The sequence below is a fragment of the Hipposideros armiger genome, unplaced genomic scaffold (assembly GCF_001890085.2).
Source record: "Hipposideros armiger isolate ML-2016 unplaced genomic scaffold, ASM189008v1 scaffold_344, whole genome shotgun sequence".
Lineage (NCBI taxonomy): Eukaryota > Metazoa > Chordata > Mammalia > Chiroptera > Hipposideridae > Hipposideros > Hipposideros armiger.
The window spans coordinates 1,761,682-1,788,604 of NW_017731694.1; the positions used below are offsets into that span (position 1 = coordinate 1,761,682).

Here is a 26,923-nt window from a genome sequence, read left to right on the forward strand (position 1 = left end):
CCACTTCTTCCTTATCCATTCATCTATTAATGGACACTTAGGTTGCTGCCATTGTTTTGCTACTTTAAATAGTGATGCAATGAAACATATAGATGCAAACATCTTTTTGAATTAGTATTTTGGGTTTCTTCAGATAAATACCCAGAAGTGGGATTACCGGGTCCTTCTTTGTATCTTGTTAGAGCCTTAGTTTTAAAGTCTATTCTGTCAAATATAAGTATTGCTACCTCAGCTTTTTGTTGTTGTTCTCTCATTTTCATGAAATATCTTTTTCCATTCCTTTACTTTCAGTCTGCGTGTTTCTGACGAAGTGAGTCTCTTACAGGCAATATATGTAAGGATCTTGTTCCCTCATCCATTCAGCCACCCTTATGTCTTTTGATTGTAGCATTTAATCCATTTACATTTAAAGTAACTGTTGATAAGATATGTAGTATTGCCATTTTATTATTCACATTTTTAAATCTTTTTTTCTTCTTAAAAAAAGTCCCTTTAACATTTCTTGTAATACTGGTTTAGCTTTTTCTTGTCTGGGAAGCTCTTCATCTGTCCTTTGAGTCCAAATGATAGCTTTGCTGGGTAAAGCAATCTTGGTTGTGGGTCCTTGCTTTTCATCACTGAATATTTTGTGCCAATCCCTTCTAGCCTGCAAAGTTTCTGTTGAGAAATCAGCTGACAGTCTTATGGGATCTCTCTTGTAGGTAACTAACTGCTTTTCTCTTGCTGCTTTTAAGATTCTCTTTGTCTTTAACCTTTGGCTTTTTAATTATGAAGTGTCTTGGTGTGGGTGTCTTTGGGTTCATCTTGTTTGGAACTCTCTGCACTTCCTAGGCTTGCATGTGTATTTCCTTCACCAGGTTAGGGAAGTTCTCCATCATTATTTCTTCAAATAGGTTTCCAATTTCTTGCTCTCTTCTCCTTCTAGTACCCTCATAATGTGAAAGTTGGTATGCTGGATACGTTATCCCAGAGGCCCCTGAAGCTATCCTCATTTTTTTGGATTCTTTTTGCTGTTCTCATTGGCTGTTTGCTGCTATCTTTCAAATCATTGATTCAATCTTTTACTTCATCTAATCTACTGTTGATTCCCTTTAATGTTTCCTTCATTTCAGTTATTGTATTTTTCATTTCCAAATGGTTCTTTTTTATGTTTTCTATCTGCATTTTTATGTGTCCTGTTTCTTTTTTGTAGTTCTCCCAGACATCACTGAGCAACCTTACAACAAGTGTTTTGAACTCTGCATCTGGTTGATTACTTGTCTCCATTTTGTTTAGTCTTTTTCTGGAGCTTTGTTCTATTCTTTCATTTGGAACATGTTTCTTTGTCTCCTCATTTTGGCTGCTTCTCTGTGTTTCTAAGTGTTAGGTAGAAGTGCTATGTCTCTCACTCTTGGTAAAGTGGCCTTATGTAGTAGGTGTCCTGTGGGTTCCAGTAGCACAGTCTCCCTGGTTACCTGAGCTGGGTGCTCCAGGCATGTCCCTTGTGTGGGTTGTGTGTATCCTCCTGTTGTAGTTGAGCCTTGACTGCTGTTAGCAGGGATTGACCCTCAGTTTAAATGGCTGTGAAGACTGGCCATGACTATAGTGGAGGAGCTGTTGTGCAGGGGCTGACCTTATGGAGCAGGATTCACTTTACCAGGGCTCTGGTGCCTGCCAAGTATGTCCTTTGGGTGTGTCATCCTCGGGGGCAGCCGATGGTGCTCCAGCTTGGTCCCAAGCCAGCCACCTGGCATGATGGCCCCAGAACCTCCTGGGAGGGGCCCCACCACAGGCTCCAGTTGCAACCTGTGCTTTGCCAGGGGCAACCTGGAATAAGCCAGCAGGCAATCTACAAGAGGCCACCACCCTCACTGGGCTAGGTGTCTGGGAGAGGCCAAGCCTTGACACAAAGCTGGCTGCCGCCAATGCTAGGCTTGGGACTGCTCAGCAAGTGGTGTGAAGCACACCAAGACCAGATACTGCTTGTTTGGGGTTTGTGAACCTTTGAGAAATTTTAGGCAAGTCCATAGTATGAGCCAAGAAGGCCACTGGAAAAGCCACTGGAAGTGGCTTGGGTGGGACTGCAAGTTGGGTGGGTGAGGCCTCATGGAAACTGCCTGCTTCTGCACAATGGGAGTGGGGAGGACTCAACAAAGGAACAATGGCTTCTGCCAGCACTTCTGTCTGGGAGAAAGCTGCCCCTCCAGCCCTTTCCCTGAAGCCAGATGATTCAGTTTCTCCCCGTGTGTTCTTGGCACCTTTCAAGCCAGTGCTGAAGCTCAGAACCAGTGTATCTGTGCATGGGCCCTTTAAGAGGAACACTTAGGATTCCAGGACTCCAGCAGCTCTCCATCTCAGTCAGCCACAATCTCTGCTAGTTTTCACAGCCAGAAGTTATGGGGACTTCTCTTCCTGGCACTGAAACCCTAAGCTGGGGAGTCTGGTGTGGGGCTGGGACCCTTTGCTCCTCAGGGGGGACCTCCGCAGCTGAGATAGTCTCCTGATTTTTAACCGCCACATGGGGGACCAGCCTATTCTGCATGTTTGCCCCTCCTACCAGTCTCAACATGGCTTCTTCTGTGTATCCTTAGTTATAGGACTTCTGTTCAGCTAGACTTCAGGTGATTCTCAATTACGGTTGTTCTGTATGTTAGCTGTAATTTTGATGCGGTCATGGGAGGAGGCCAGCACAGCATTTACCTACTCCACTATCTTGACCAGAAACCAAGTAAAGGCAACTCTTGATCAATTTACCTTGAAAAACGAGCCTCAAAAGAACCAAGCTCATCAGTAAAAGCAACTTAACTTCCAGCAAAACAAAATTAAATGTTCTTTAAAGAAAGACAACAAAACCCAGTCTCTCAACACGTAACATAAGGGCCAGCATCCAAGCAAAAATTACTAGACATGCAAAAGAGCAGGAAAATGTGATCCATAACCAGGGAAAACCCAGACAAAAGAAACAGTCCCAGAAATGACAGGGTATGGAATTAGCACATAAGGACTTTAGAACACTTATTACAGATAATAATTTTATAATTATGTATTTATTTACAGTAACATAATATAAATTATATAAAATCATAAATTATGCTCAAGGATTTGAAAGAAAATGTGAACATAACACTGAGAGAACTGGATCTACACGCACACACACACAAGCTTATATTTTAAAAGACCCAAATGAAATGTCTAAAAAAGAAATATACTATATCTGAAATGAAAAGTTCAGTGGATGGGCTTAACAGAAAATAGTGTATAAGAAAAGATCAGTGAATCTGAAGACATAGCAATAAAAATTATCTAAACTGAAACACAAGTAGAAAGGCGGAAGAAAAAGAACTGTTGCAGATTAAAGAAGACATGACAACTAATTCTATGTGTGACCCATGATTGGATCCTGAAATGATTAAAAACAAAACAGTTATACAGGATATTTTGAGGACAATTAGGAAATTTAAACATGTGCTCTACATTATTAGAGAGAATATACTATTGAAAAATATATTACATATATATACACACACTGATACTCTATATTATTTATAGTATTTATCAATATTAAATGTTCTAAGTATGATAACTATTTTGTAGACATATAGGAGAATGATGCTGTGGGAAAAAGAAAGTCATAAGACATAAAAGATGGGGCTATTTTAAAATAGTTTAAGACGAAACACTTGAGAATTACTAACAATGGAAACTTCAGCAGGATACCTATGTTTTCATCTTTGTTATATAAACCACAAATTTTTGTCTTGAGGCATTATTTTTTTAATACTCATCTGGGTATTTTGACAACCTGATACATTTTAATCAAGCCAGCATCACATAATTATCTTTAAATAAAATAATCTACTGCCATGGTTCTTTAATCAAATAACATAAATATGAACTACTCTCACCATTTCTCAAAAAGATAAAAGCAAAATCCTGCTTCAGTTAAAGATAAATGGAAAGCACAATACTAGAAAACTAAATTTGTGATGACTTAGAAAATATTACCTTAAAAATTTACAAAAGGGCTGGCCGAGTGGCTTAGTTGGTTAAGAGCGCGAGCTCTGAGCAACAGGTAACCGGTTTGACTTCCACATGGGCCAGTGAGTTGCGCCCAAGCTGAGCTGCTGCTGAGCTGGTGAGGGCACATGCTCTTAGCAGCAAGGTTGCCAATTCAACACCCATATGAGATGGTGGGCTACTCCCCTCCCCTCACGCCCCCGCCCCGCAACCAAGATTGAACACAGCACCTTAAGCTGAGTAGCCGTGAGCTGCTGATGGGCAGCTGGATGGCTTAGTGTGCAACAAGGTTGCCAGTTCAACTCCTGCATGGGATGGTGGACTACAGCCCCCACCAGCCCCGCAACCATTGATAGGTTGAAAGCAGCGACTGTACTTAGAGCTGAGCTTGCACCCTCCACAACTAAGATTGAAGGACAACAACTTGACTTGGAGCTGATGGGTCCTGGAAAAACACAATGCTCCCCTTCCCCAATTCCCCAACACTGTTCCCCTCCTCAATTCCAAAATAAAAATCTTAAAAAAAAACTTACAAAAGATAATTTTTTAATGCTTTTTGATAAAAACAGTAATTATCAGAAAACTAAGGCTATTGTCACCTGGAAAAACAGAGATCTGATAAAATAACATGTGGAGCATTTTGAATGCCAAGCTTTATGTTCCGTAAGGAAAGGAACTATCTTATTTATTTGTACATATCTCAAGTCTAGAATTTCTTACATAAACACTTGTTTAATCAAACTAAATCACAATTAAGGTAACTGTCTATCCAGCCCTACCGAGAAAGATATATACCACAAAAATAAAATGTCCTTATATCTGTTGGTTAGTTCTTTAAAAAGATGCCAAAAATTTTACTTCAGTCATTGTGGATAAAAATTTTCCTGAAATATTTTGCATTTTCCCTGCTTTCTCAAGTAAAAGGCACCACACGTAATTTGACCTTTTCCAGTGACTTGGGGATCATGCACGTGCTGCGCCAGACAGTACATGGTTTTTCTCCTTAATGGTAAGTGTCAAATATCACTTCCTCTCTCTCTGTGCTTACTACAAGTAGATCACTAAGTAGTCATTCCAGCTTCGCTCCATCCTTAGTAGAGAAACACAGAAGTAAACCTAAGAATTCTAATCTTTAAAAAAAAATAAGTACATAAAAGTTCCAAGAAAAACTGTTAGGAAAAGTATATGGTTTTAAAGCTGAAGCTTTGTGACACTTATTGTGGTATAAAGGTATGTTTCCTTCTCTTCTTTTTGGTTATGTTGTGAGAGCACTGCAACTGTATAATTTATTTAGGCTTAGAGAGAAGTTGAGTTTATTTGTATTATTAGAAAAATGTTTGATAGGGCTGGCAAAATCAGTTTGTATGCAAAGCCATACTTACTTGTTTCAAAAATAGCAGAAAACCGAAGCCAGAATCCTTGGAACTTTAAAAATCAATTAACACATTATGTTATAATGTTCTAGTGGCAGCATTTAAAAGTCAATCTTTGGTACATGGGAAAGCAACTTTTGAAGATGACGGTAATGGAAATTGTGGGCAGTAAAATAACTTAGTGGACCTGAGTGAACTTTTTTTTTAAGTAAAAAGAAAATTCATAAGTAGTATAGAAAAGTACTATTTCATGAAACTTTGTTATAGGCTGTGTGTTGTAAATGTACTAGGACATGAGCAAAAATAAATTTCTTACTGTGGGTTGCAGTCAACAAAGTTTGAGGGCCGGCTGAGTGGCTCAGTTGGTTAAGAGCGCGCTCAAGAGTGCGAGCTCTGAGCAACAGGGTCGCTGGTTCGATTCCCGGCCCAAAACTACTCATATAGTGAGTTCTTAATATTCTGTAGGTTGTCTGCAATCAGGAAGAGATCTGTGCTTTTCCATTCACTGTAACAATAATATTCTGCAACACGCCATCACAAAATCAAAGTCATTAGCTCATAGGTCTTTGAATATGGCTATTTCCAATGAAGTTTTAATACTGTATTGGCACATGATTAGTACAAAAGATTAAAACTAAAAATAATCCTTTTTTTCTCCGTTACATTAAGAAAACCCAAATAAACCTTTATGTGCAGCTATTTCAGATGCTTATTATAGTTTGAAGTAAAGATGCTTAAAAAAAAAAAACTTTTACTCTGCAATGAACTATACCAGTTAAAATAAACTACATTAGTTAAAAGCTGCCAAAATATTTAATTTTCAAAATTGCAATTTAAGTTTAACAAAGGTATCCATATAATATTCTCTAGTTACCGATGTATATCAAAGTGAATAGTAAAATGAGAGATCTGTTCTGAGTTCTTATTTTTTGGATATTAATAGTAGTCATATCCAATCAAATCTTAATTATTTCTCGTCCCAAAATGGCAGATGCCCCATTTGAACCCATTCACCACTGTAAATAAAGCTTGTTGAAAGAACTTTTTATGCAACAAAAGGATAACTCTCTGAACTTGCTATCAGCCTACTAGGAATTTCCAAGTGATGATAGGAACTCATGCTGCACTTGGAAAATAACTGATGGAGGAGTTACAATGAGAATTTTGATGCTCAGTGCCACCCAGTGACAGATCTCTGATTACACTCCTCCCTTTACAGTCCATTAATTTTGGTGTTCTCGGCATTGTACTAAAAGCTCAGTACACAGAACTGCAGAAAACATAAGCTCTATTCCAAAGCAGCTGAAGTGAGAAAAGAGATACCCATGAGTTTTCTAGGCTAGAATCAAGCGAGAGAAAGAAAATAATATTATGAAGCAAAAAGAAAAAATCTACAGTAAAGAAACAGGAAATGCACTGTGCTGCTGGGGTTTGCTCTGGCCTTAGCAAATAATCTTTCCCATCACTAGCTTTTTCAAACACAAGACAGAAAATGGAGGCCTGAGAGAGGATAATAAAAGGTAATCCTAGAAAGGAAAATGGGAAGACTATTTTGTAAGATAACAAAATTTTGCCAAAGAAAGATTTTTATTATTTATTATTATGACATTATCATCCCAGTAATCCAAAAAAAAAGTTTATGGTAATTTTTTAAAATTCTTATAAAACATTAGGATCTAGAGAAAAATGTGTGTGGGACAAATGAATATCTAGATTTAGAAATACCCAAGAGCATTAAGTGAAATGAACATGAAACCAATAGAAAGTGCCAATAATATTGTTTATTCCCTAATCCAATTAAATTTAATTGTAAGCCCTTACAGTTTTCTACATTAGTTCATTCAGCAAATATTTACTAATCAGCTACCAAGTACCATACAATGTATTAGGCACTAGAACGCTATAGAATCGAAAACATTATCTTTTCTCTTACAGAGACTGACATGGGATTAAATAAGTACAATAAGAAAGAAGTGATCTATTCTGCGTTGGAGAAAAATCAGGATAGGTTTCAGATAGGAGATAATAGTTCATATTAGAGCTAAAATACAGTCAGATTCCCCAGACAAGCAGTGAGAAGATATTACAGATGAAGGACAAGACAGAAACTAAGACAGAGAGGGAGAAACTACTCAGCACATGTGGGGACTTGTAAATTCTTACAGGCTAAGGTGAGAGGGCAGGCAAAGTACAGGACAGGACAGACGCGACTTGAGAGAGGCAGAAACCACGGAAAGTGGGGATTTGTATCCCAACTAAATTTTGTAAAAGTTATATTCCAACAGAAAATGAGTCCCAACATCTTCCTTATTATCTACAATCCAAATGCAATTCCATCCATGCCAAAAAAAAAACAGTAGAGGAAATAATATCTAAGCCCTTTCAGCCTCTTGATAACTGGTCTATATGGCTTTGGAGCCACATTTTTCAAAAATAATTATTACAGCATAAGATGATAATAAAATTCAGCAGAAGTACATGCATTGCACCATTTTTATTTACTAAGCTTCTCTAGAGTTCAGTTAAAATAAATTGACTACCTGAAGATACTGTTAACTTCGCATTAAAACCACATGGTGGAAATATCTTGGACTATAATGACAATGGAACAGATTTCTGATAACTAATCTAATTTGGTTATAAAAACATGGGCATTTTGTATAGTTCTGAAAAGTTTTCTTTTAAGTGATTATTTTAATATTTTTGAAATAACAGATATTTTTATGAATTTTTTTGAATGTCATTATTTCCCACTGGGATGCTAATACAAGTCTGAGAACTCTTGGCCTCTGAATGCTAAAATGTCATTTTTCAATTAAAAGATTTAATATAGCCTTAATTTTTTTACCAAACAGCCAGCAATGTGTTTTAACGTCAAACATTCACCAAAAACTAATATTTCCAAACAATTATATTCTGTCACAGTAAAGAACAGCACTGTACAAAAATGAACAAAAGAATGCTTTGCTTTTCCTCTAAAGCTGTATTTTTCAGAGGATACCATTTTTGTCAGTGTGAGTAAAAGTGATTGTTTTCAGAATAACAGCTGGCATGTAATCAATAGTTCTTCTTACTGGCCTTCTGGACAGTCCACATATCCAAATACTGCTTCTGAATGTGCATTTTGCTCCATCTCTTCAGGGCAAGATAAATTAAAAAGCTCAAATGTGCTTCTTCCGACAGAAGATAAGAAAATTAAAACAGTGCTCTCTTTATTTTAGAATGCTACAAACAATTCAAAAATTATTACTTGCATGTCCACTGTCTTATTTGGCTCTCTGAGTCAGAGAACACTTGGGATTGTTTTATATAGAAAATTTATATAGAAAATTGTTTTTATATAGAAAAAAAAATTCCTTTTTTATAGCATGCAACTTTCACTTCCTCATTTACTTTTATGGAAGAAATAAGAGATGTCTAGGTTTCTTTAATTACAGTACAATATTCATCTTCAAAAAAAAATCTAGAGAGTTTACAAAAAGTAAAACCCTGAAATACCCACCACCATTAATCATCTGAAGTATCTTGATAAAATTTTACTTCTTTCTTCCTTTCTCTTGTGCTCTCTACAATGGATAACATTCCTTTCTCCAAGGAAAGCTTTGTAAGACAGCCAATTCTCATTTGTCTGAGATAAGTTAAGTGTCACTTTGGATAGGAAGCATGGCAAAAAAGTAACCTTGCAACTACAATCAACTGCAGCATTCTCTATGGTGCTGAATTCAGCTTTTCTCTGTACGTCGTCCCAGTTTGCTAAATCAGGAATAAGGAAATAAGTTATTTTTCTAACTATTTTCTTAAGTCGATGCCTTTGTACAAAATTGTGGCTATATATGAATGAACCACTATTTATTACCTATAAAGAGCTATTTATTTGCAATTCAGAAAAGAAGTACTATACATACATTGTAAATGATTAGGTTCCATAACATACCTAACACAAAACTGTATATAATCATCAATTTGGATGTCCAGAAAATACAGGCATAGATTTCTGATCTGAAAATTATAGCTAATAAAGCTAATAGCCCATCTACCAGTAACCAGCCTTAGAAAGGAAATTCTCTCTGTGGTGAGATTCCAGTTGTTCTTCCAGTAACCATGATGAATTTATCCTTATCAATTCACCCTACTTTGATAGGTAATCCATAATTTTTATTCTTATGTATTTACAAAATTTATATTTTATATATTACACATTGACATGACTTAAACTTTCCTTTGTAAATTAGAAGTTTTGCACACCAACTGACACTGAGTAACTGTATCACAATGTGAATTATCAGCCAATAATTTAGTTTCTGAAAGGTCAAGGTAATAGCTAATTTTATGTGTCAACTGGACTGAGCTAAGTAAGACATCCCAGAGAGCTGGTATATCATTATTTGGGGATGTGTTTATAAGGGGGTTTCTGGAAGAGATTGGCATTTGATTCAGTAGACCAAATAAAGAAGATCAGCCCTCACCAACGAGGGAGAGCACTGTCCAATTCACCGAGGGCCCAAACAGAACAAAGAGCAAAGGGAGGCAAATTCCCACTCTCCTGAGATGAGCTACAGTAGGGGTCAGCAAACTTTTGAGACGGAAGAGCCAGGGGTTAGCAAATGTGACTCATGAGCCACATGCGGCTGTTTGGGTATGTACATGTGGCTCTAAAGTAAAATTGAAAATGAAAATAGACCAATCATAGTTTCATTTATAAAATTTTTAAAGCATATTATTCACATAATAGTGTATGGCTCTTGAATAATTTTTAAATTGTCGTGAGGGACAGGATTGGCTCTTCCAGGGGTCGGCAAACTTTTGAGATGGAACATACCCAAAGAGCCGCATGTGTCTTGCAAGCTGCAGTTTGCCATCCCCTGAGCTACAGTAACAGCTGAGTTTAGTTCTTGGGCCTTTGGACACCAGACTTACACCACCAGTTCCCCTGGTTCCCAGGTCTTTGATCTCAGACTGGATTATACCAAGGCTTTCCCTGTTCCATTTGCAGACAGCACACTGGGGGACTCCCTCAGTCTCATACAGCAGCTCTGCCATGTCACCCTAATTCATTTGATACCAATGGTACAAAGTGTAAAACACCAATGGCTAATACCTACTGATTACTTACTGTTTACTAAGCATTTAACGGTGATTATTTAATTTGATCTTCATAAAAATCCTATGATGCAGGAACATTATAATTCCTATTTTACCGGTAAAGAAATTGAGGCTCACAGTGGTAAAAGAAACTTGCCCAAGATCACACTGCTAATAAATGATAAAGGTGGGATTCAAATGTATGTGGGCTGTCTCCAGACCTTGATTAAAATCCATGAGTCTCCCCAGTAACTTGATGTCACATAAATTTAATACAACTGAGACAAAGACAGAAATCATTAGGAAAGACATGAGTAAGGAATATTTAGCCTTAAATGGCTATAATATACTCTATTGTTTATTAGCGAAGGAAAAATAACAAAGTTAAAGAACCTGTGCAACAGACTAGAACTTTATCCATTAAGACTATGTCTACCTAGTGAGGGATAATGGGAAATTTCCTAACATTTTCCTTTCTAAGATGAGAATCCTCAATTGAAATGTTTTTACATGTCCTTTTTTTTAAAGAATACATTATATACGAGTATAAGGCTACCATTATACAACACAGTTTGATTTAACAAATCTTTAGTGTTCTACTACTATGCACCATGATACAAATTAGGTATGTTATATATATTTATATAAATTAAAGCATGAACTGTTAACACAAGAAGTTCACATATAAGTAAAATATACATAATAAAATAATAATGTGATAAACAGCAATAAAGAGGTATTTACAAAGCGGAGAAGAGCTGGAATGACTCATGCCAGGGAGAAAGAAAAGGCTTCCCGAGGAGCAAACATCCTCAGCCAGCAATTAAGTGATGAAACAGTCAGAAATATAGGTGGTAAAGGTCACCTTAGGCACAGAAAATAGTGTGTGTAGAGAGGCACAAAGGTAAATGGCAGAGCAAACTGAAAGGCAGTATTGCTGTAGCATAACACTCAAGGCTGGAAGCAGAAAGAGATGAGGAGGAGAGTGAAGGAGTAACAGCTAAATCATAAAACTCCATTAGAAGTACTCAGACGCATGCGGAGGATCCACTCAAGGAATAAAAAGACTGACAAACGTAGCTATTCACTCCTGAAGTGTGTTTTCACCCTCAAAAATAAATACTCAGTGACAGTATTTCCCTAAATTTTGCAGTGAAACCTCCCATTCCCACCTAAAAAAGAAAGTTATAAAAAAGTTTAAAAACTTTTTGAAAGGTTTTCTGGTTTCCAGTTACCAAAGACTGAACAGAGCCAAAAATTATATAGCATAATAGTGCAATAAACCTTGGAATCAGAAAATTTAGTTTATTTTTAATTTCTTAAGAGGCAAGAAGTTAATGAAGTTATTATATTACAATAATATTTCATTTTATTGGGACAACCTGTAATTATTATAGCTTAGTTCTGGATCAAATCTTAAAATGGTTTCAACTCAAACTATTATAAACATAACTCTGAAGAGCAGGAAATCTACATTTGACTTCGAGTTCTAATTTATTTCCCTTTAAAGGCAATTGAGAGAAATAAAGTAAAAATTTTTTAAAAAGGCAATTGAGAGTTTATATTTGGAACTAATATACAATAGTAACAATAACTATAATTTACAAAGTGCTCTACATTTCAAAACCCCTTTACAGTTATTATTTTATTACTTTAATAAGTTTATTGTGGAGGTGTCATTTCTTTTATGAAATGAAAGGCGCAGAGAGAAAATTTAAGCACAGTACGAGTCAGGGCAGCCTTTCCTACTGAGCAGACAAATTATCTAAGATCAAGCTATGGAGAGTGCATGAAATAATCTCCTGTGTCCATTCTCTCAGATACATGCAAGACACTATATGACCCTCAGGCCTGAGGTAGTGAAGTAAAAGTAACATCAGGTTTATTTTATACAGGCCTCAATGTGGCTCTCTTCCTGCCACGGCCAATACAAAATCAGATTTGTAAAGACAGTATTAAAAGTACAAAAAACTGCACCTTTAGAATAGCCCTGATGATAGTGCGGGAGGTCCTATGGACAAAACTGTGTTTTACCATCTGAAATGCCAGCTTAGCCCACTCCATGGAGACAAATTTTACACAGGTGACAGGGTCAGCTTATTACAATAGAGAAATCTCAATGTCAACAGAAATATAGATATAGGTGTAGTGCTGAAACCGGAAGGGTGAAGGAACAAAACTAAAGGTTAATGTTTCCATTCCTAGGTTAGATCAAGCAAGATCCCACCATTCAACCACAGTTCAAAGATGCCCAACCTGGAAAGTCTTAGAACCAATAGTAATTGTTTATAACCTAGTCAATTTGTTTGTTGTCAATCTTACTAAAACTGTGGGTCATGAAACTGAAGGAGTCTTCCCCTTTGTACTGGCTGCAAAAAGCTGAGAATACATTTTATAGCAAATGAACAAGACTGAGGTAAACCTGCTCCTCTATTTTTTGCTTTCACCGTCTCCTAGTTTCCTTTTGTCTTCAGTCCTTTCATTTTTTAATCTGAATGAATTGTGTAAACTTTCTTAAATCCTTTCTGAAACAAGGGAGTATTTAAGTTACTAACTAAACAAACAGTAACAGAAAAATTAAAAAGCAAACATTACCTTTATATCAAAATTACAATCAAGTCTTCTAATTAACACGATGAAAGTGCCAGATGAATTGTCTTTTAGTGGTGGGGGCACTATGGGTTCGCAGGCATTCTCTGGTTTTGAGTTAATCAAGAAACCCTGAAAAAGAATTGGAAAAATAAGTTTTTTTCTCTATTAAACCCCCAAAATCAATTCTTCTGTAAACATCTACTGAATCTGTTTCATGTGCTCTGTTTTATGAATTATCTGGCAACTCAACAGTTTCTACCGTCCAGTTGCTCACTTTCCCAGAACTTCTAAGGTAGTATTTGGTTTCATAAGCATTTAGTTTTTTGAAGTAAATTCTGTTTTTACTATTAAAGTTTTTTTTAAAAATCACACATAAGCCCATCACCTCAAAGACAACCACTATTAGCAGGTTGGTATATTTTCCAACAATGATTGACATTTCTAAACCAATCAAATACTTTTTTTAAATTAACTTTTAAATTTCTCTTATGTTATCAAACTGAAAATGCACAGAATTTCTAGGAATTTATTCTACAGAAACACTAGCCTGAATCAACTAAGGTATACGTAGAAAGATGTTCCCTGATACATTGTTTTTAATAGAAAAAATGTGAAACCATACACACCAATAAGGCAGCCATTTTAAAAAGGATAGTATATTTATACAATAGAAAAATAATGCAATCATTGAAAAGAAGGAGGTAAATCTATATACACTGAATTGAAATGGTGTCCACAAGATAATTATTAATTTAAGAAAACAGCAAGTTGCTTTCCCAGAAATATAGGATGGTTTGACATCAGAAAATGTATTAACATAAAGTGTTACATTAATAGATTAAAACAAAAATCAAATGACTATCTCAACAGATGTAAAACACTGAATAAACTCATAAAAAGATGATCAAATTCATTAAATTCATTTATAAGAATAAATGAGCAATTAAAGCTATGACACAGTACCTTAACAATAATCTATATGGTCTATTGGTTACACCAACCATCTATTCCACAGGATCTGGCAATTTCTCCTGCCTTAAGTCGCACTGCTTAGCTTGTGACAGGGAATGCTTCTGCACATGTATTAGGGATAAAATGCAGCATACCTTCATTTATTCTTAAAATAGTTCCCCTTCCTGATTCCACAATGCATTTGGTTTTTACTTTGCAGGGAAATAGAACTGTGGTTATCATTCCAACAATGAATATTTCCTTCACTCATGTTAAATTTACACACTGCTGCCTTTTCTGCACCTTGCTGCACACACACATTTTGCTTTAATGCCTAATCACATAGTACAGTTCTTTTCAATACACTTATAACAGCAATTAAATTCAACCTAGTAATTATAAGGCATATGACTCAATTGAAGTGCAGACAACATGAAGAGCTATGGCCAAGTTTCCCGTGTCCTGGTGATGACAGCTCCATCATGACTGCCACCTGGTGGACAGCAATTGAAAGATGCATCCCAATTTCAGAGATGTTAAAACATGGGGTAATAAAATACATCTTAGAATCAATACATCTGTGGTATGTACAGACCACGAAAAGGGTCTACAAGTGGAACTTTAAAAAGGTTTGCCTTTTAATAATTTCTGTATTGTTGAATGTGTTATGACAAGCATGTGTTATTTTTAAACTTTAAATTTATAAAAATCAAATACACATAAGCTAAAAGTCCAAAAACCAATCTTGTTGCATAATGGAAATTGACTGTAGGCTTTTAAAAAATAGGTCTTACATTATTGAATATAATCTTTCCTGTGGAGTATGATAAAAAAGAATAACTTGTTAAAATTGCTTACTAATTCTTCTTCCCTCGGGTGTGAGTCACTTAACCCTAAGTGCAAATTTACTTTGTTTCACCCACAAAGTCTGTGAGGTAGCATAATGGGCTTTGCCAATTAATTTGGCAGAACTTTCTGGTCCCTTAAATACGAGTGGCCAAGAAAGTGCTGCCTTAAGCAGGGTCCACATGCATTACCCCCCAGGGCTAATCTTATTAAAAGGATGCTTGCTCTGGGCTCAAGAACCCTCATCTCCATCTTCTGACAGGGGCACTTTATGCTAGTATGGAGGAAGCCCAAGAAAACTCCCAGTGCCCAGTACACTCAGAGACTAGATGCCCACCTTTCTTCTCTTTGTTGTCATTCTCCAATGAGTAAATAAGGATGCGGGACAAAAACAGCATACGCAGACTAGCACTTCAATTATCATCAAAGGTATAATACTGTAAGTTTTCAGTATACAAATATGACTTTTTAAAAGCTGTTATGACTATATATAAAGCAAACTGAACAAAATATAACTTTTCAACTTGGTGAGTTTTTACAAACTGCACACACCTGTATCAGAAAATAGAGCGTTAACGGCATCCCAGAAGTTCCCCCTCACCCTTCCTGCCAGTAGTAACTCCCCAACCCCAACCCCAGTGTCAGTACATGAACCTCTAACAGCTCAGATTAGTTTTTGCCTAGTCTTACATTTGACATAAACAGAACCACACAGTATGGCAAATGCTCTTTTAGACTTCCTTCTCTCAGTACTGTAGCTGAGATTCAACCCTACTGTTGAGCGACCATATTGTTGAGACATACTCGGTAGATCTTTCATTTTCATTTCTATATAGTATTACATACATTATATGAATATGCCAAAATTCATTCTACAGTTGAGCATTTGGGTAATTTCTAGGAAGGGGCTATTGCAAATAGTGCTGTTTTAAACATTCTAGTACAGTCTTTTCATGAACACATGTATAAGTCTGTTAAGTATGTATACTGAAGAGGATATCAAGCTTTAATAAATACTGCCAGTTTTCTCAAGTGGTTTGGGTTACCACTTTTTAACTAGAATATTCAGATACTCTAAACATAAAGATCTTACTAAATATGATTTTGCTTTAATGCTTCAGAAGGTATTCAGTATTGCCACATTCCAGGGTATATGTTATGAAGAAATTATTTTTGTTTATAAATTACACTGGTTCATAAAGTCATAAAGAGACATATAATTCAATAAAGTGGTTTTGCTTAAAAGATTGTTTCAAGCTGAAAAGCGCCTTAGACTTACTTTCCTTCCCTTCAGTTTGCACTGGATGGCAAACTATATAACGAGCAAAATAAAGCAGAGTATATGCAATGATAATGTCAACAAAAATTCTCAAAACAAAGCAGCAATGCACCTTTCCCAGCGTAAGAGTATAAAATTAAAAGCAGGAAGCGGGGTGGGGGGGGGAGTGGTAAGTTGTTTTGTCAGTGAATATCTGAAGTTATGAGTTAGTAACTAGCAACTGCAGTAACAGCAAGCAGTTACCACTGCTGAGCCGTGGCACTCAGCATAGTGCCAGCCACTGTGCCCTTTAAATGTCCTAATTCAGCTCATCTTTGCAATGACCCTATGACGTAACTATTACTCTATGTTAAAGATGAGGAATCTAAGTCTCAACAAGGCACTGCCCAGGTTTACACATAGCAGGCATGCAATCCCAGGGCGTCTGACTCCACAGCCTGTTCTCAGCCACTGTGTAGCCACACTGCCTCCTCAAGAAGGACTAGTGAGGAACCACATGGCAACAAGAAGAGGCACGAGCATTTACAAAAAGGAACACACAAAAATGTTAGAGTAAAAGGCAATTAAGGCCGATTCCACATTTGATACAAATACTTCAAAATGATGGAGATGTCAACCTTTCCGTTCCAATTTTTAGATTCCAGCATAGACCAAAAAGAGTTATACTGATCAATCAGACTTTATCAACTGTGTTCCTAATGAGACAGATGAATTTATTTATATCAGCAACTTCCTACAATGTTAAAAATATCCACTGCCCTTTTCTCTCTCTCTCTCTTTTTTTTTTTTTGGCTGAGCCATCCTGCCACCTGTTTGCAGCTCAGCGGCAGCTCAGCTCGGGTCAGGCATTGAACCACTGTTGCTCAGAGCTCAAACTCTTGAGCGAGCTCTTAACCAACTGAGCCACTCGGCCGGCCCATTCTAATTCTTTATTAGATCGTTCTTCCAAAATCTACCAATAACTTTCACATACAAGGAACATATAATTACTTTTTCACAAATAGTTGTAGATTACTCTCCTTTTATGCAGTAAAACATCCTTTAACTATTATTCATATCATATTAAGTTCCTTAAACACTATGTTCTGAATACATTTGTCTCATTTCATGAGGATTCTGTTTAAGCACTAAGATAAGACTGAGTCCCTACCCAAGTAATTAATATCTGAAGAACTAACAGATCCAATAAGATTAAACAAACTATAAACAACATGTACTATAACTGCATAGAACAGAGCAAATCATTCTAAATATGGGAGGCAGTAACAGAGAACTGGTTTTTGACTTGGTTCTTAAACTTGACCGTATTTCAGTTGGGTGCCAAAAAGTGAACATACTACTATAAATGACCTGACCAATATAACAATGGATAGGAACTATCACTCTTTAACCTGCCCCAGACATTATACTTCTATTGATGCACTATAAAACCACATTTGGTTTCTGGCAAACACATCATAGTTGTTTCAACAAATTTTTGACATGTTGTTACTAAGCTATATTTCTCCTCTTTTCAATACCTATCTTTTAAGACTCAAGGGCAAAACATTAGTATATTAACCATTCCAAGCTTAATGCCATCTGCAAATCTGACAGCCATACCTTCCATGTCTTTCTGCAAATCATTGAGGAAAGCATTGAATAAGATAGAAATGTGAGGGTTATATACTATGTAATTACAAGTTAAGCCCTTAACTGGATTAAAAGGAAAGGTTTTCTAAAACCTCATAAATTAAATATTCCATTTGTAGCATTATTCAGAGCAGTAACTGAGTATCTTTCATCTCAAGGTTGTATCTCACCTTGTATACTGTTAGAATTCTCCCAAAAAACCTTTTCTGGTTATATATTTTTATCAATGAGTTAGATTTTAGATTTTAGTAAAGTGTCACTAAACCATGTCATAAAAAATAATAATAATACGGGCCAGCCGAGTGGCTCAGTTGGTTAAGAGCTTGCTCAAGAGCATGAGCTCTGAGCAACAGGGTTGCTGGTTCGATTCCCACATGGACGAGTAAGCAGCGCCTGAGCTGAGCTGCCACTGAACTGCCAACAGGTGGCAGGATGTCTCAGCTGGTGAGAGCATGTGCTCCTAATAACAAGGTTGCCTGTTCGAGATGGTGGGCTATGCCTGCCCGCAACTAAACTGAACTCAACACCTTGAGCTGAGCTGCCACCTGGATGGCTCAGTGGCTAAAGCATGCACTCTTAACAATGAGGCTGCTGGTTCAACTCCCACGTGGGATGGTGGCTACACCCACCCACAACTAATTGAACACAGCACCTTGAGCCTGAGTGGCATGACTAGACTTGGAGCTGAGCTTGCTGCGCCCTCTACAACTAATATTGAAGTACAACAACTTGGATGTTCCCCTTCCCCAATCCCCCAACACTGTTCCCCTTCCTCAATTCCCTGATAAAATCTTTAAAAAATAATAATAAAGTAAAATCAAAGATGTCATAAAAATACAATAAGCCCATTAAAAACTGAAAACATTAAAATACTTAAAATTGATCACTAAGCCATCAATAATATGTTTTTAGACCAACTATATAATTTTTAAAACAAATTATTTTTAAAAAGTTCAAAAAGCATTAGAAACAAAATTTGGGTCATATTAATATTCTAAAAATGTCAAAGCTTTAATAAGAAAAAAAATCCCAGACTATTATAGTTGTTTATTTATTACACTGAGATTAAAAACAAACAAAAAAAGTAAAGAAAAAAAAGCATAAAAATGTATGCAATGTTGATGTGTAGCTCTAACATCATCTATCTTAATAATTTCCTCAATGAGAATTTTTGAGTGATTTGTTTTTAAAAGAATTTGATAATGAGCATTTATTGATTACCTACTGGACACTAAATTCAACTTCCACTTCCCGGCCATGATGGACTAACAGGGGCTAGTTTTAGTCTCTTGCTTTAATAACTAGAAAACCAAACAAAAGATATGAAATATCAGCTTTCACACAATGGAAAACAGCGCAGGACAGTGCACTAAATACCTATATTAGAAAGGAGTAAAGGTCTCAAATCAATGATCTCAACATTCATCTAAAGAAACTAGAAAAAAAGAAGAGCCAATTAAACTCAAAATGAAAGAAGGAAACAATAAATAATAGCCACTGTCCTCGGGCTAGTCCTTTGGCTATGTGTTATTATAGACAAGTAGACACAACCAAATGATTGTGTAAAAGTCTGCAATGTGGTTTACAGACAACTGGTGTTTCAAGTTATTTGCTGCTGCTGAACTTAACTATCATAACCAACCTGAAGTCCTACGATAAACAGATCGCTTTATACTCACAACTGAGGATCACAATCACAAAGGCATTGTCATCCCTGTTTCAGAGAAAAAAACTTCAGCTTTGGAGAAGATAACATACTAAGAACATTCAGCTGCTAAATGATGGTGCAGTGAGTCAAACCCAGAGCTGACTCAAATGATGCTTCTTTTCTCCAAAACTGTCTTTCAAATTTAATACAAACACAAAAAGAAAATAATTTCAGTGAGATTAATGAAACTAAAGATTATTCTTTAGTACTATATTTCCATTATGATGATGATGATATTTGTGCTAAACAAATACACTTGGAAAAAAAAAAAGCTCAAACTACTTAAAGAGTGAATTACAAGGTGTCTAGAAGGGAACTGGTAGCATCAAACCAAAGATAGTTCTATGTACACAGAACCAGTCAGTAAAACTTTTACCTGATGTCAATATTTTTATTCCAACTAACAGATAGCAATACAATAATTTAAGAAAAGATTCCTTGCTTTATACAAGGATTCATTTTCAGATTTAATCATTACAAAGCAAATTCTTAGCATCTACTGTATCATTACATATGCCAATGTTCCCAGAAAAATATGTTCAATTTGGGAGAGGAAAGGTTAGGAAACAGCGGTGAGGCCAAAAATGTATACTGATTGAAGAAGTTATGAATAATCATAGGCAGTTGTGGTTCAGCTTATGCTCCCCTTGATGCCAAGTAACTGTTGACAGTTTTGCATCTCTGCTCTATATGATGTATTCAATATAAAAAATGCTCCTAAATGAGACATATAAAATAAGATGAGCTAGTCATCAAGGTGTGAAGGTTAGCACAAGGGGTTGGTATACCTCCAGTCTACTTCCTATTGTCAGCCAGCAAACTAAATACTGAAGTCAGGGGCCAAGGAGCAAACAGATAGGATAAGTCACCCTAAAAATAGCGAAGGTCAGGTTACCAGGTTCTTAAACATGGCTTTTCATGCCTACTAAAGAACGCATGAGACAGCAAACGTCAATATATTTATGGACATTTTGGTCATTTCCTACTTCATAATTTATTCCCAACTAGTCAACCTGAAACATTAGCTACAGTTTTAATTCTTTATTTGACTGATATACTCGCTCACTGAATATTTACTGAATCCCTACTATAAGCCAGACATTGCCAGAGATAATATTCTGCCTTCAAGCAAGTTACATTCTATGCCAGACACTGCACTACAACAGAACTGAGTAAGATAAAGTACCTGCTGCTTGCAGGCACCTCTAGTGTAATATTACCCTTCCTGGTTTGATATTTATCACATTTTCAATTTATAAATAATGAATACCACTCTTATATCTACTCATATTAATAAAACTGTTCACATAGGACTGAGAGAAATACTCCCAAAATATTGTAATCATTTTGAATGCACACACTTCCCCAGGATTTGATACAGTTGGTAATCACTCAAATTTTATAAGGTAAATCATATAAAGAAGTCTCAAGTTAGAAATCCTCTTAATATTGAAACAGGACCTCTATGAAAGAGGATAGGGAAGAATATCTGTATTATAAAAGAGATTATTTGAAAGGACTAGGAGAATCTATTCATTTGAAACAACTGCTAGGTTAAACCAAGAATGATAGTTATTAGGTTGATGAGAAATTTATGCTGAAAGAGAACTGAGGTAAGAAAATCAAAAGTTGGGCCGGCCAAGTAGCGCGTTGGTTAAGAGCTGGCTTGGGACACCAGAGGGCCCCGGTTCGGATCCCACATATGAGGGCCAGTGACACTGCCCTCTACAGCTAAGATGCTGAACAACAGCTCAACCTGGAGCTGGGCTGCCGTGAGTCGCCAGTGACAGCTAGGCTGCAGCCCCTGTGGCAGTGGGCTGCCATGGGCTACCGTGTGTAGCCAGCAGCCAGCATGAGCGGCCAGCAGCCGTCATGAGGAACCATCCAGAAGCCGGCGACTGATCTGCCTCACCCGGGAAGAATGCAATGATGGTGCCAACTTGGGCCAGTGAAGCAGCGTCTTCCACAACTAGAATGAAGAACAAAAGGACAGCAACTTGTCTGTTCCCCTTCCCCCAATTCCTCAGCGCTGTTCCCATCCCCCAATTACCCAATTAAAACCCAATTAAAAAAAATCTTTAAAGAAAATCAAAAGTGTGTAGCTCTGGAGCCAAAACCCATGCCCAGACCCCATTAGCTCAGTAAGATGGAAGCTCCACTCTGGACTGTAGTGGCAAAGATGACAGGGTTCCTTCTCTCCTTGGCTCCCAGTTAAGGAACTTGGTATCTCAGCAGGAGAGGAAGGTCACCACCCCTTCTCATCCTGTCCAGCTCCAAACTGCAAAGGCTTATGAACGTGGCGAAGTACCAAAGGCCAAGGACACTGGTGCCCAGATCACCCTGACTCTAGCTTACTTGCAGGACACAGGATTCATGCTGGGAGAGGCAAACACAGAACACCAGAGATGACCACCCCCAATCAGCACACTGCACATAAAGCAGGATGTCACAGAGAAAAATAAAAACATATTTTTATGCTAGGGCAACCATCCAGTAGATACAGATATTAATAATGAAAGAACAAGCACAGAAAACAGTAAGTACACAGTCTCCTAGATTAGAAAGAAAATGAGTGAGGCTGATGCATTTTGGATGAAGCCAATTCCAGAGAAATGGCTCAGAAAGTTTGTCCTCTGGGAGAGGCAGTGCATAAGAACAAAGACCTCCAAAGTGCTTCCTTAAAAAATTGGCTTTATTTGAAACAAGAGTATGAGAAAGTTCAAGCCTAAGGAAAGGCATTGAAAAACATAGAAAAATACGTCATGACTTTCCTGGTGACCCAACAGAAAGGGAAACTGGAAAATATCTTAAGACAAATATAAATGAAGACCACATACCAAAACAGGGGATGCAAAAGAAGCAGTGGTAAGAAAGAAATTTATAGCCAAATGCTTACATTGAAAAAGAAGAACTATTGCAAATCAACAACCTAACTTTACACTTTAAGGAGCAAGAATAAGAACAAAGTAAACTCAAGGCTAGCAGAAGGAGGGAAGTAATAATTACAAGAGCAGAGATAAATAAAATAGGAATTAGAAAAAAATAGAGAAAATGAATGAAAACTAGAGTTGATTCTTGAAAAAGATCAACAAAATGGACAAACCATTACCTTGGCTGATTAAGAGAACTCAAATCACTAAAATCACAAAGAGGTAAAATTACGACTTATTTTACAGAAATAAAAAAAGATTTAAAAGAGTGTACTATGAACAATTACAGGGCAAAAACTAGATAACCTAGATGAAATGGAAAAATAACTGGAAGCACACAAACTACCAAGACTGAATCGAAGAAAAAAAATTTCACTAGTCCTATAACTATTGGGTTGTCAGAAAAGTCATGATGTATTTTTTCTATGTTTTTCGTTGCAAAAATGCGTCATGACTTTTCTAACAACCCAATAGTACGGAAATTGAATCAATAATCAAAAACCTTCCAAGGAAGAAAAACCTAGGACTACACAGCTCTACTGGTAAAGTCTACCAAACATTAAAGAAAAATTAACACCAATCTTTCTCAAACTCTTTCAAAGAATTGAAGAGAAAGAAACACTTCCTGACACATTGCATGATGGCAGCATTATCCTGATACCAAAGCCAGACAAAGACACTACAAGAGAGGAAAACTGCATACTGATATCCCTTATAAATATTAAAGCAAAAAAAAAACTACTAGAAAACCTTCAAAATCAAATTAAAAGTATTATACACCACAACCAAATGGGTCATATTCCTGGAATGCAAGGATAGTTCAATAGATGAAGTTAATCAATGTAATACACCACCTTAACAAAGTATAGGGAAAAAAACACATGATCATCTCGATTCATATAGAAAAAGAATTTGACAAAATTCAATACCATTTAATGATAAAAATAACATCCAGCAAACTAAAAACAAAACAAAACCAGAAAACCCGAAAAGAAACTAATGCACCATAATAAAGACCATATATAAAAAACCCCCATCTACCATCATACTCAGTGATGAAAGACAAAGCTTTTCTTCCAAGATCAGGAACAAGACAACTGCTACTTCTGTTCATTATAGTACTGGAAATCCTAGCCAGAGCAAGTAGGCAACAAAAATAAATAAAAGGCGTCTAAATTAGAAAGAAAGAAGTAAAATGATCTCTTTGCACACAAATAAATGGTTAGTCATCCCATGTTCATGGATTGGTACACTTAATATTACTAAGATGTCAGTACTGCCCAAAGCAATCTAGCTTGAATGCAATCTCTATCAAAATGCTAACAAAGTTTTTTGCAGAAATACAAAAATCCATCTTTACACTTACATGAAATCTCAAAAGACCCCAAATAGTCAAAACAATATTGATAAACAACAAACTCACAGGTCTTATATGTCCTGATTTCAAAATTTACTAAAAGCTACAGTTATCAAAACAGTATGGTGCTGGCATAGAGATCAATACATAAATATCAATGGAATAGTACAGAGAGCTCAGAAATAAACACTGAAACATATAGTCAAATGATTTTGACAAGGATTCCAAGACCATTCAACAGGGAAGGACAGTCTTTCAACAAATGATATGGGGAAACTGGATATCCATGCACAAAAGAATGAAACTGATCCTTATCTTATACCACACAAAGAAAATTAACTCAAAATGGATCAAAGACCTAAACATAAGAGCTAATACACAAAACTTAGACCAAAACACAGGGGGAAAGCTTCGTGACATTGGATTTGACAATGATTTCTTGGATATGACATTAAAAGCAAAGGCAACAAAAGAGAAATAGGTAAGTTATACTTCATCGAAATTAAAAAATTATGTGCATCAAAGTATAAAAGGTCACTAAAGGCAATCCATGGAGTGTGGGAAAATACTTTTCAATCACACATCTGGTAACAAATTGTTATCTGGAATATATAAAGAACTCCTACAACTCAACAACAACAAAACAAGCCACCTGATTTAAAACTGCACACAGGACTTAAATAATCATTTCTCCAAAAAAGATAAACAATGGCCAATATGCACATGAAAAGATACTCAAACATCACTACTCATTAGGGGAATGCACATCAAAACCACAATGAGATACCACTTCATAGCCATTAGGATGACTATAGTCAAACAAACAGACAATAATAAGTGAGCAAGAATGTGGAGTAACTGGAACCCTTGTGCATTGCTGGTGGGAACTTAAAATGGAGCAACCACTGTGGAAAATCAGTATGACAACGCCTTAAAACATTAAATATAGAATTACAATATGGTCTAGTAATTACACTTCTGGGCAAATACTCAAAAGAAATGAAAGCAAGAGCTTGAAGAGATATTTGTACACATTATTCATAGCAGCATTATTCCCAATAGCCAAAAGGTAAAAGCAACTGAAGTATCTATCCACGGATGAATAAACAAAATGTGGTATAGTCATACAATGGAATATCAGCCTTAAAAGCAAAGAAATTTGATACATGTTACAACATGGATGAACCCTGAAGATATGTGAACTGAAACAAGCCAGACACAAAAGGATTATGATTCCACTTATGTGAGATACTTAAAGTAATCAAGTGCATAGAGACAAAAAGTATAAGGGTGGTTTCCATGGGGCAGGAAGAAAGGTAAATGGGGATTTACTGTTTAGGAGTACAAAGTGTCAGTTTGAGAAGATGGAAAAGTTCTGTAGGTGGATAGTGGATGATCACACAACAATATGAATATGGACTTTGGACCAAGATGCTGACAAAGTGGGCCCCTGAATTTTCCTCTTCTCATGAACACAGAGAATATGCAGCTACACTTGGAGCAATTTCCTCTGAGAGAAATCCAGAAATGAGTTGAGTTACTCCTATAACATAGGGCAACTGAGAAAATACTGACTTCGCAACAGGTAGAAAAGGCTGAGACACACTCTCACCACAAACTCTACCCCAGTTCAACGCCATAGGATCAAGAGGAAACCCCTAACTCCCAGCTTCTCTCTGAGAAGTAAAGGGTTGGGACCACACAGCTAGCACTCCAACTTTTAAGGCTCCTCCCTGAGGGACAAGCCCCCAAATCACCTAGCTCTGAAAACCAACAGGGCTTGCATCATGAGTCACAGGATGACAACAAAAATAGAAGCAGTTCTTATCAAACACGGGAGCACCCACCACAGCTATCACCTAGGATTCAGTACAGAGGAACAGGCAGGACAGCCATCTCCCAGTCTTTCCCTGGAAGGGGTTTTGACTTTATACTTTACACGCTGCTGTCTGAGGGTCCAACTGCTAATCAGCACATATCTCGGCGCTGACTTTGATTATGCCTGGAACCCACAGAGCTGGTGGGCACTTCAATTCTCCCTCTGCCTTGCTACAATAAAACCAAAATTCCAGTTTAGCCATTAAAAGAGTATGTCCATACGTCTAGCACCCCAAATGCATTATGGCTGTCCTACCAAATACCTAGTTCTGATAGCCAATGGGGCTCCGCATTCACGAATCCCACAGGACAGTCTTAAACAAAGAAGCAGTTGTTAACAGGTGTAGGAGAGCTCACTGCAGCTATTACCCCCCAGGGCTCAGCACAGAGGGTGCTAGCAAAACTGGCTCCCAAATCACCTAAACAAAGAAATGCTTCTACTTGGGAACAGTAACACTTCCAGTGGCTGTTCCCTCTGGCTCAGCACAGGGTAAGTGACTAAAACACCCAATTCCCAGATTCTCCCTGATAGGGCCTAGACAGTATACATGCGCACGCGCGCACACACACACACACACACACGCGCGCGCGCGCGCGCGCACACACACGTACACACTCACGCGCGCGCGCGACCTTTCCAGCTGCTGCCTGAAAGTCAAGCTTCCAATTAGCATGCATCAAAGATCTGTATTACAGTAAGGAAATGGCACCAGCTGGTAACTCAAATTCACAGGAACAAATGAAGAGAATCAGAAATGATAAACAAAAAGGTTACTATAACATTATAAATATATAATTATTATCCTTTCTTCTCTCAGATTCTTTAATACAAAATTATATTAAGTAATAACTAAAACAATGTATCATTGGGTTTATAACAAATATAGATGTAATATATATATAAACAATAATATAAAAGAGGAAGAAAAACATAACTATGTAGGAATAATGTTTCTATACATACTGGAATCGAACTAGTATACATCTGAAGTAGATTCTAACAATTAAAGATACATATGGGCTTAAAGCCCGAGCAACCACTAAAATAAGAAAGTGAAAAAATATAGTGGAAAAAAAACAATAATGAATTAAAATTTGCCTTAGAAAATATTTTCATAATGCAAAAGAAAGCAGTAAAAGAGGAACAAAACAGACATGAAACACATAAAAAACAAAAAGCAAAATGGCAAGTGTAAATCCAACGTCAATAATAATGTTAATGTGAATGGATTAAACAATTCAATCAAAAGTCAGAGATAATCAAAACGTATTTTAAAAATGAAGATCTAACTATATGCT

At 36.7% G+C, this 26,923-nt stretch overlaps 1 protein-coding gene across 1 annotated transcript in view; it reads right to left on the reverse strand.

Annotated features, from left to right (window-relative positions):
* RNF13 (ring finger protein 13) overlaps positions 1 to 26,923 on the reverse strand; it is a 156,571-nt gene that overhangs the window by 75,028 nt on the left and 54,620 nt on the right. The window contains exon 4 of the mRNA XM_019661331.1: positions 13,047 to 13,172. Coding sequence (XP_019516876.1) covers positions 13,047 to 13,172 — 126 coding nt within the window. The remainder of the gene's footprint in view (positions 1 to 13,046; positions 13,173 to 26,923) is intronic.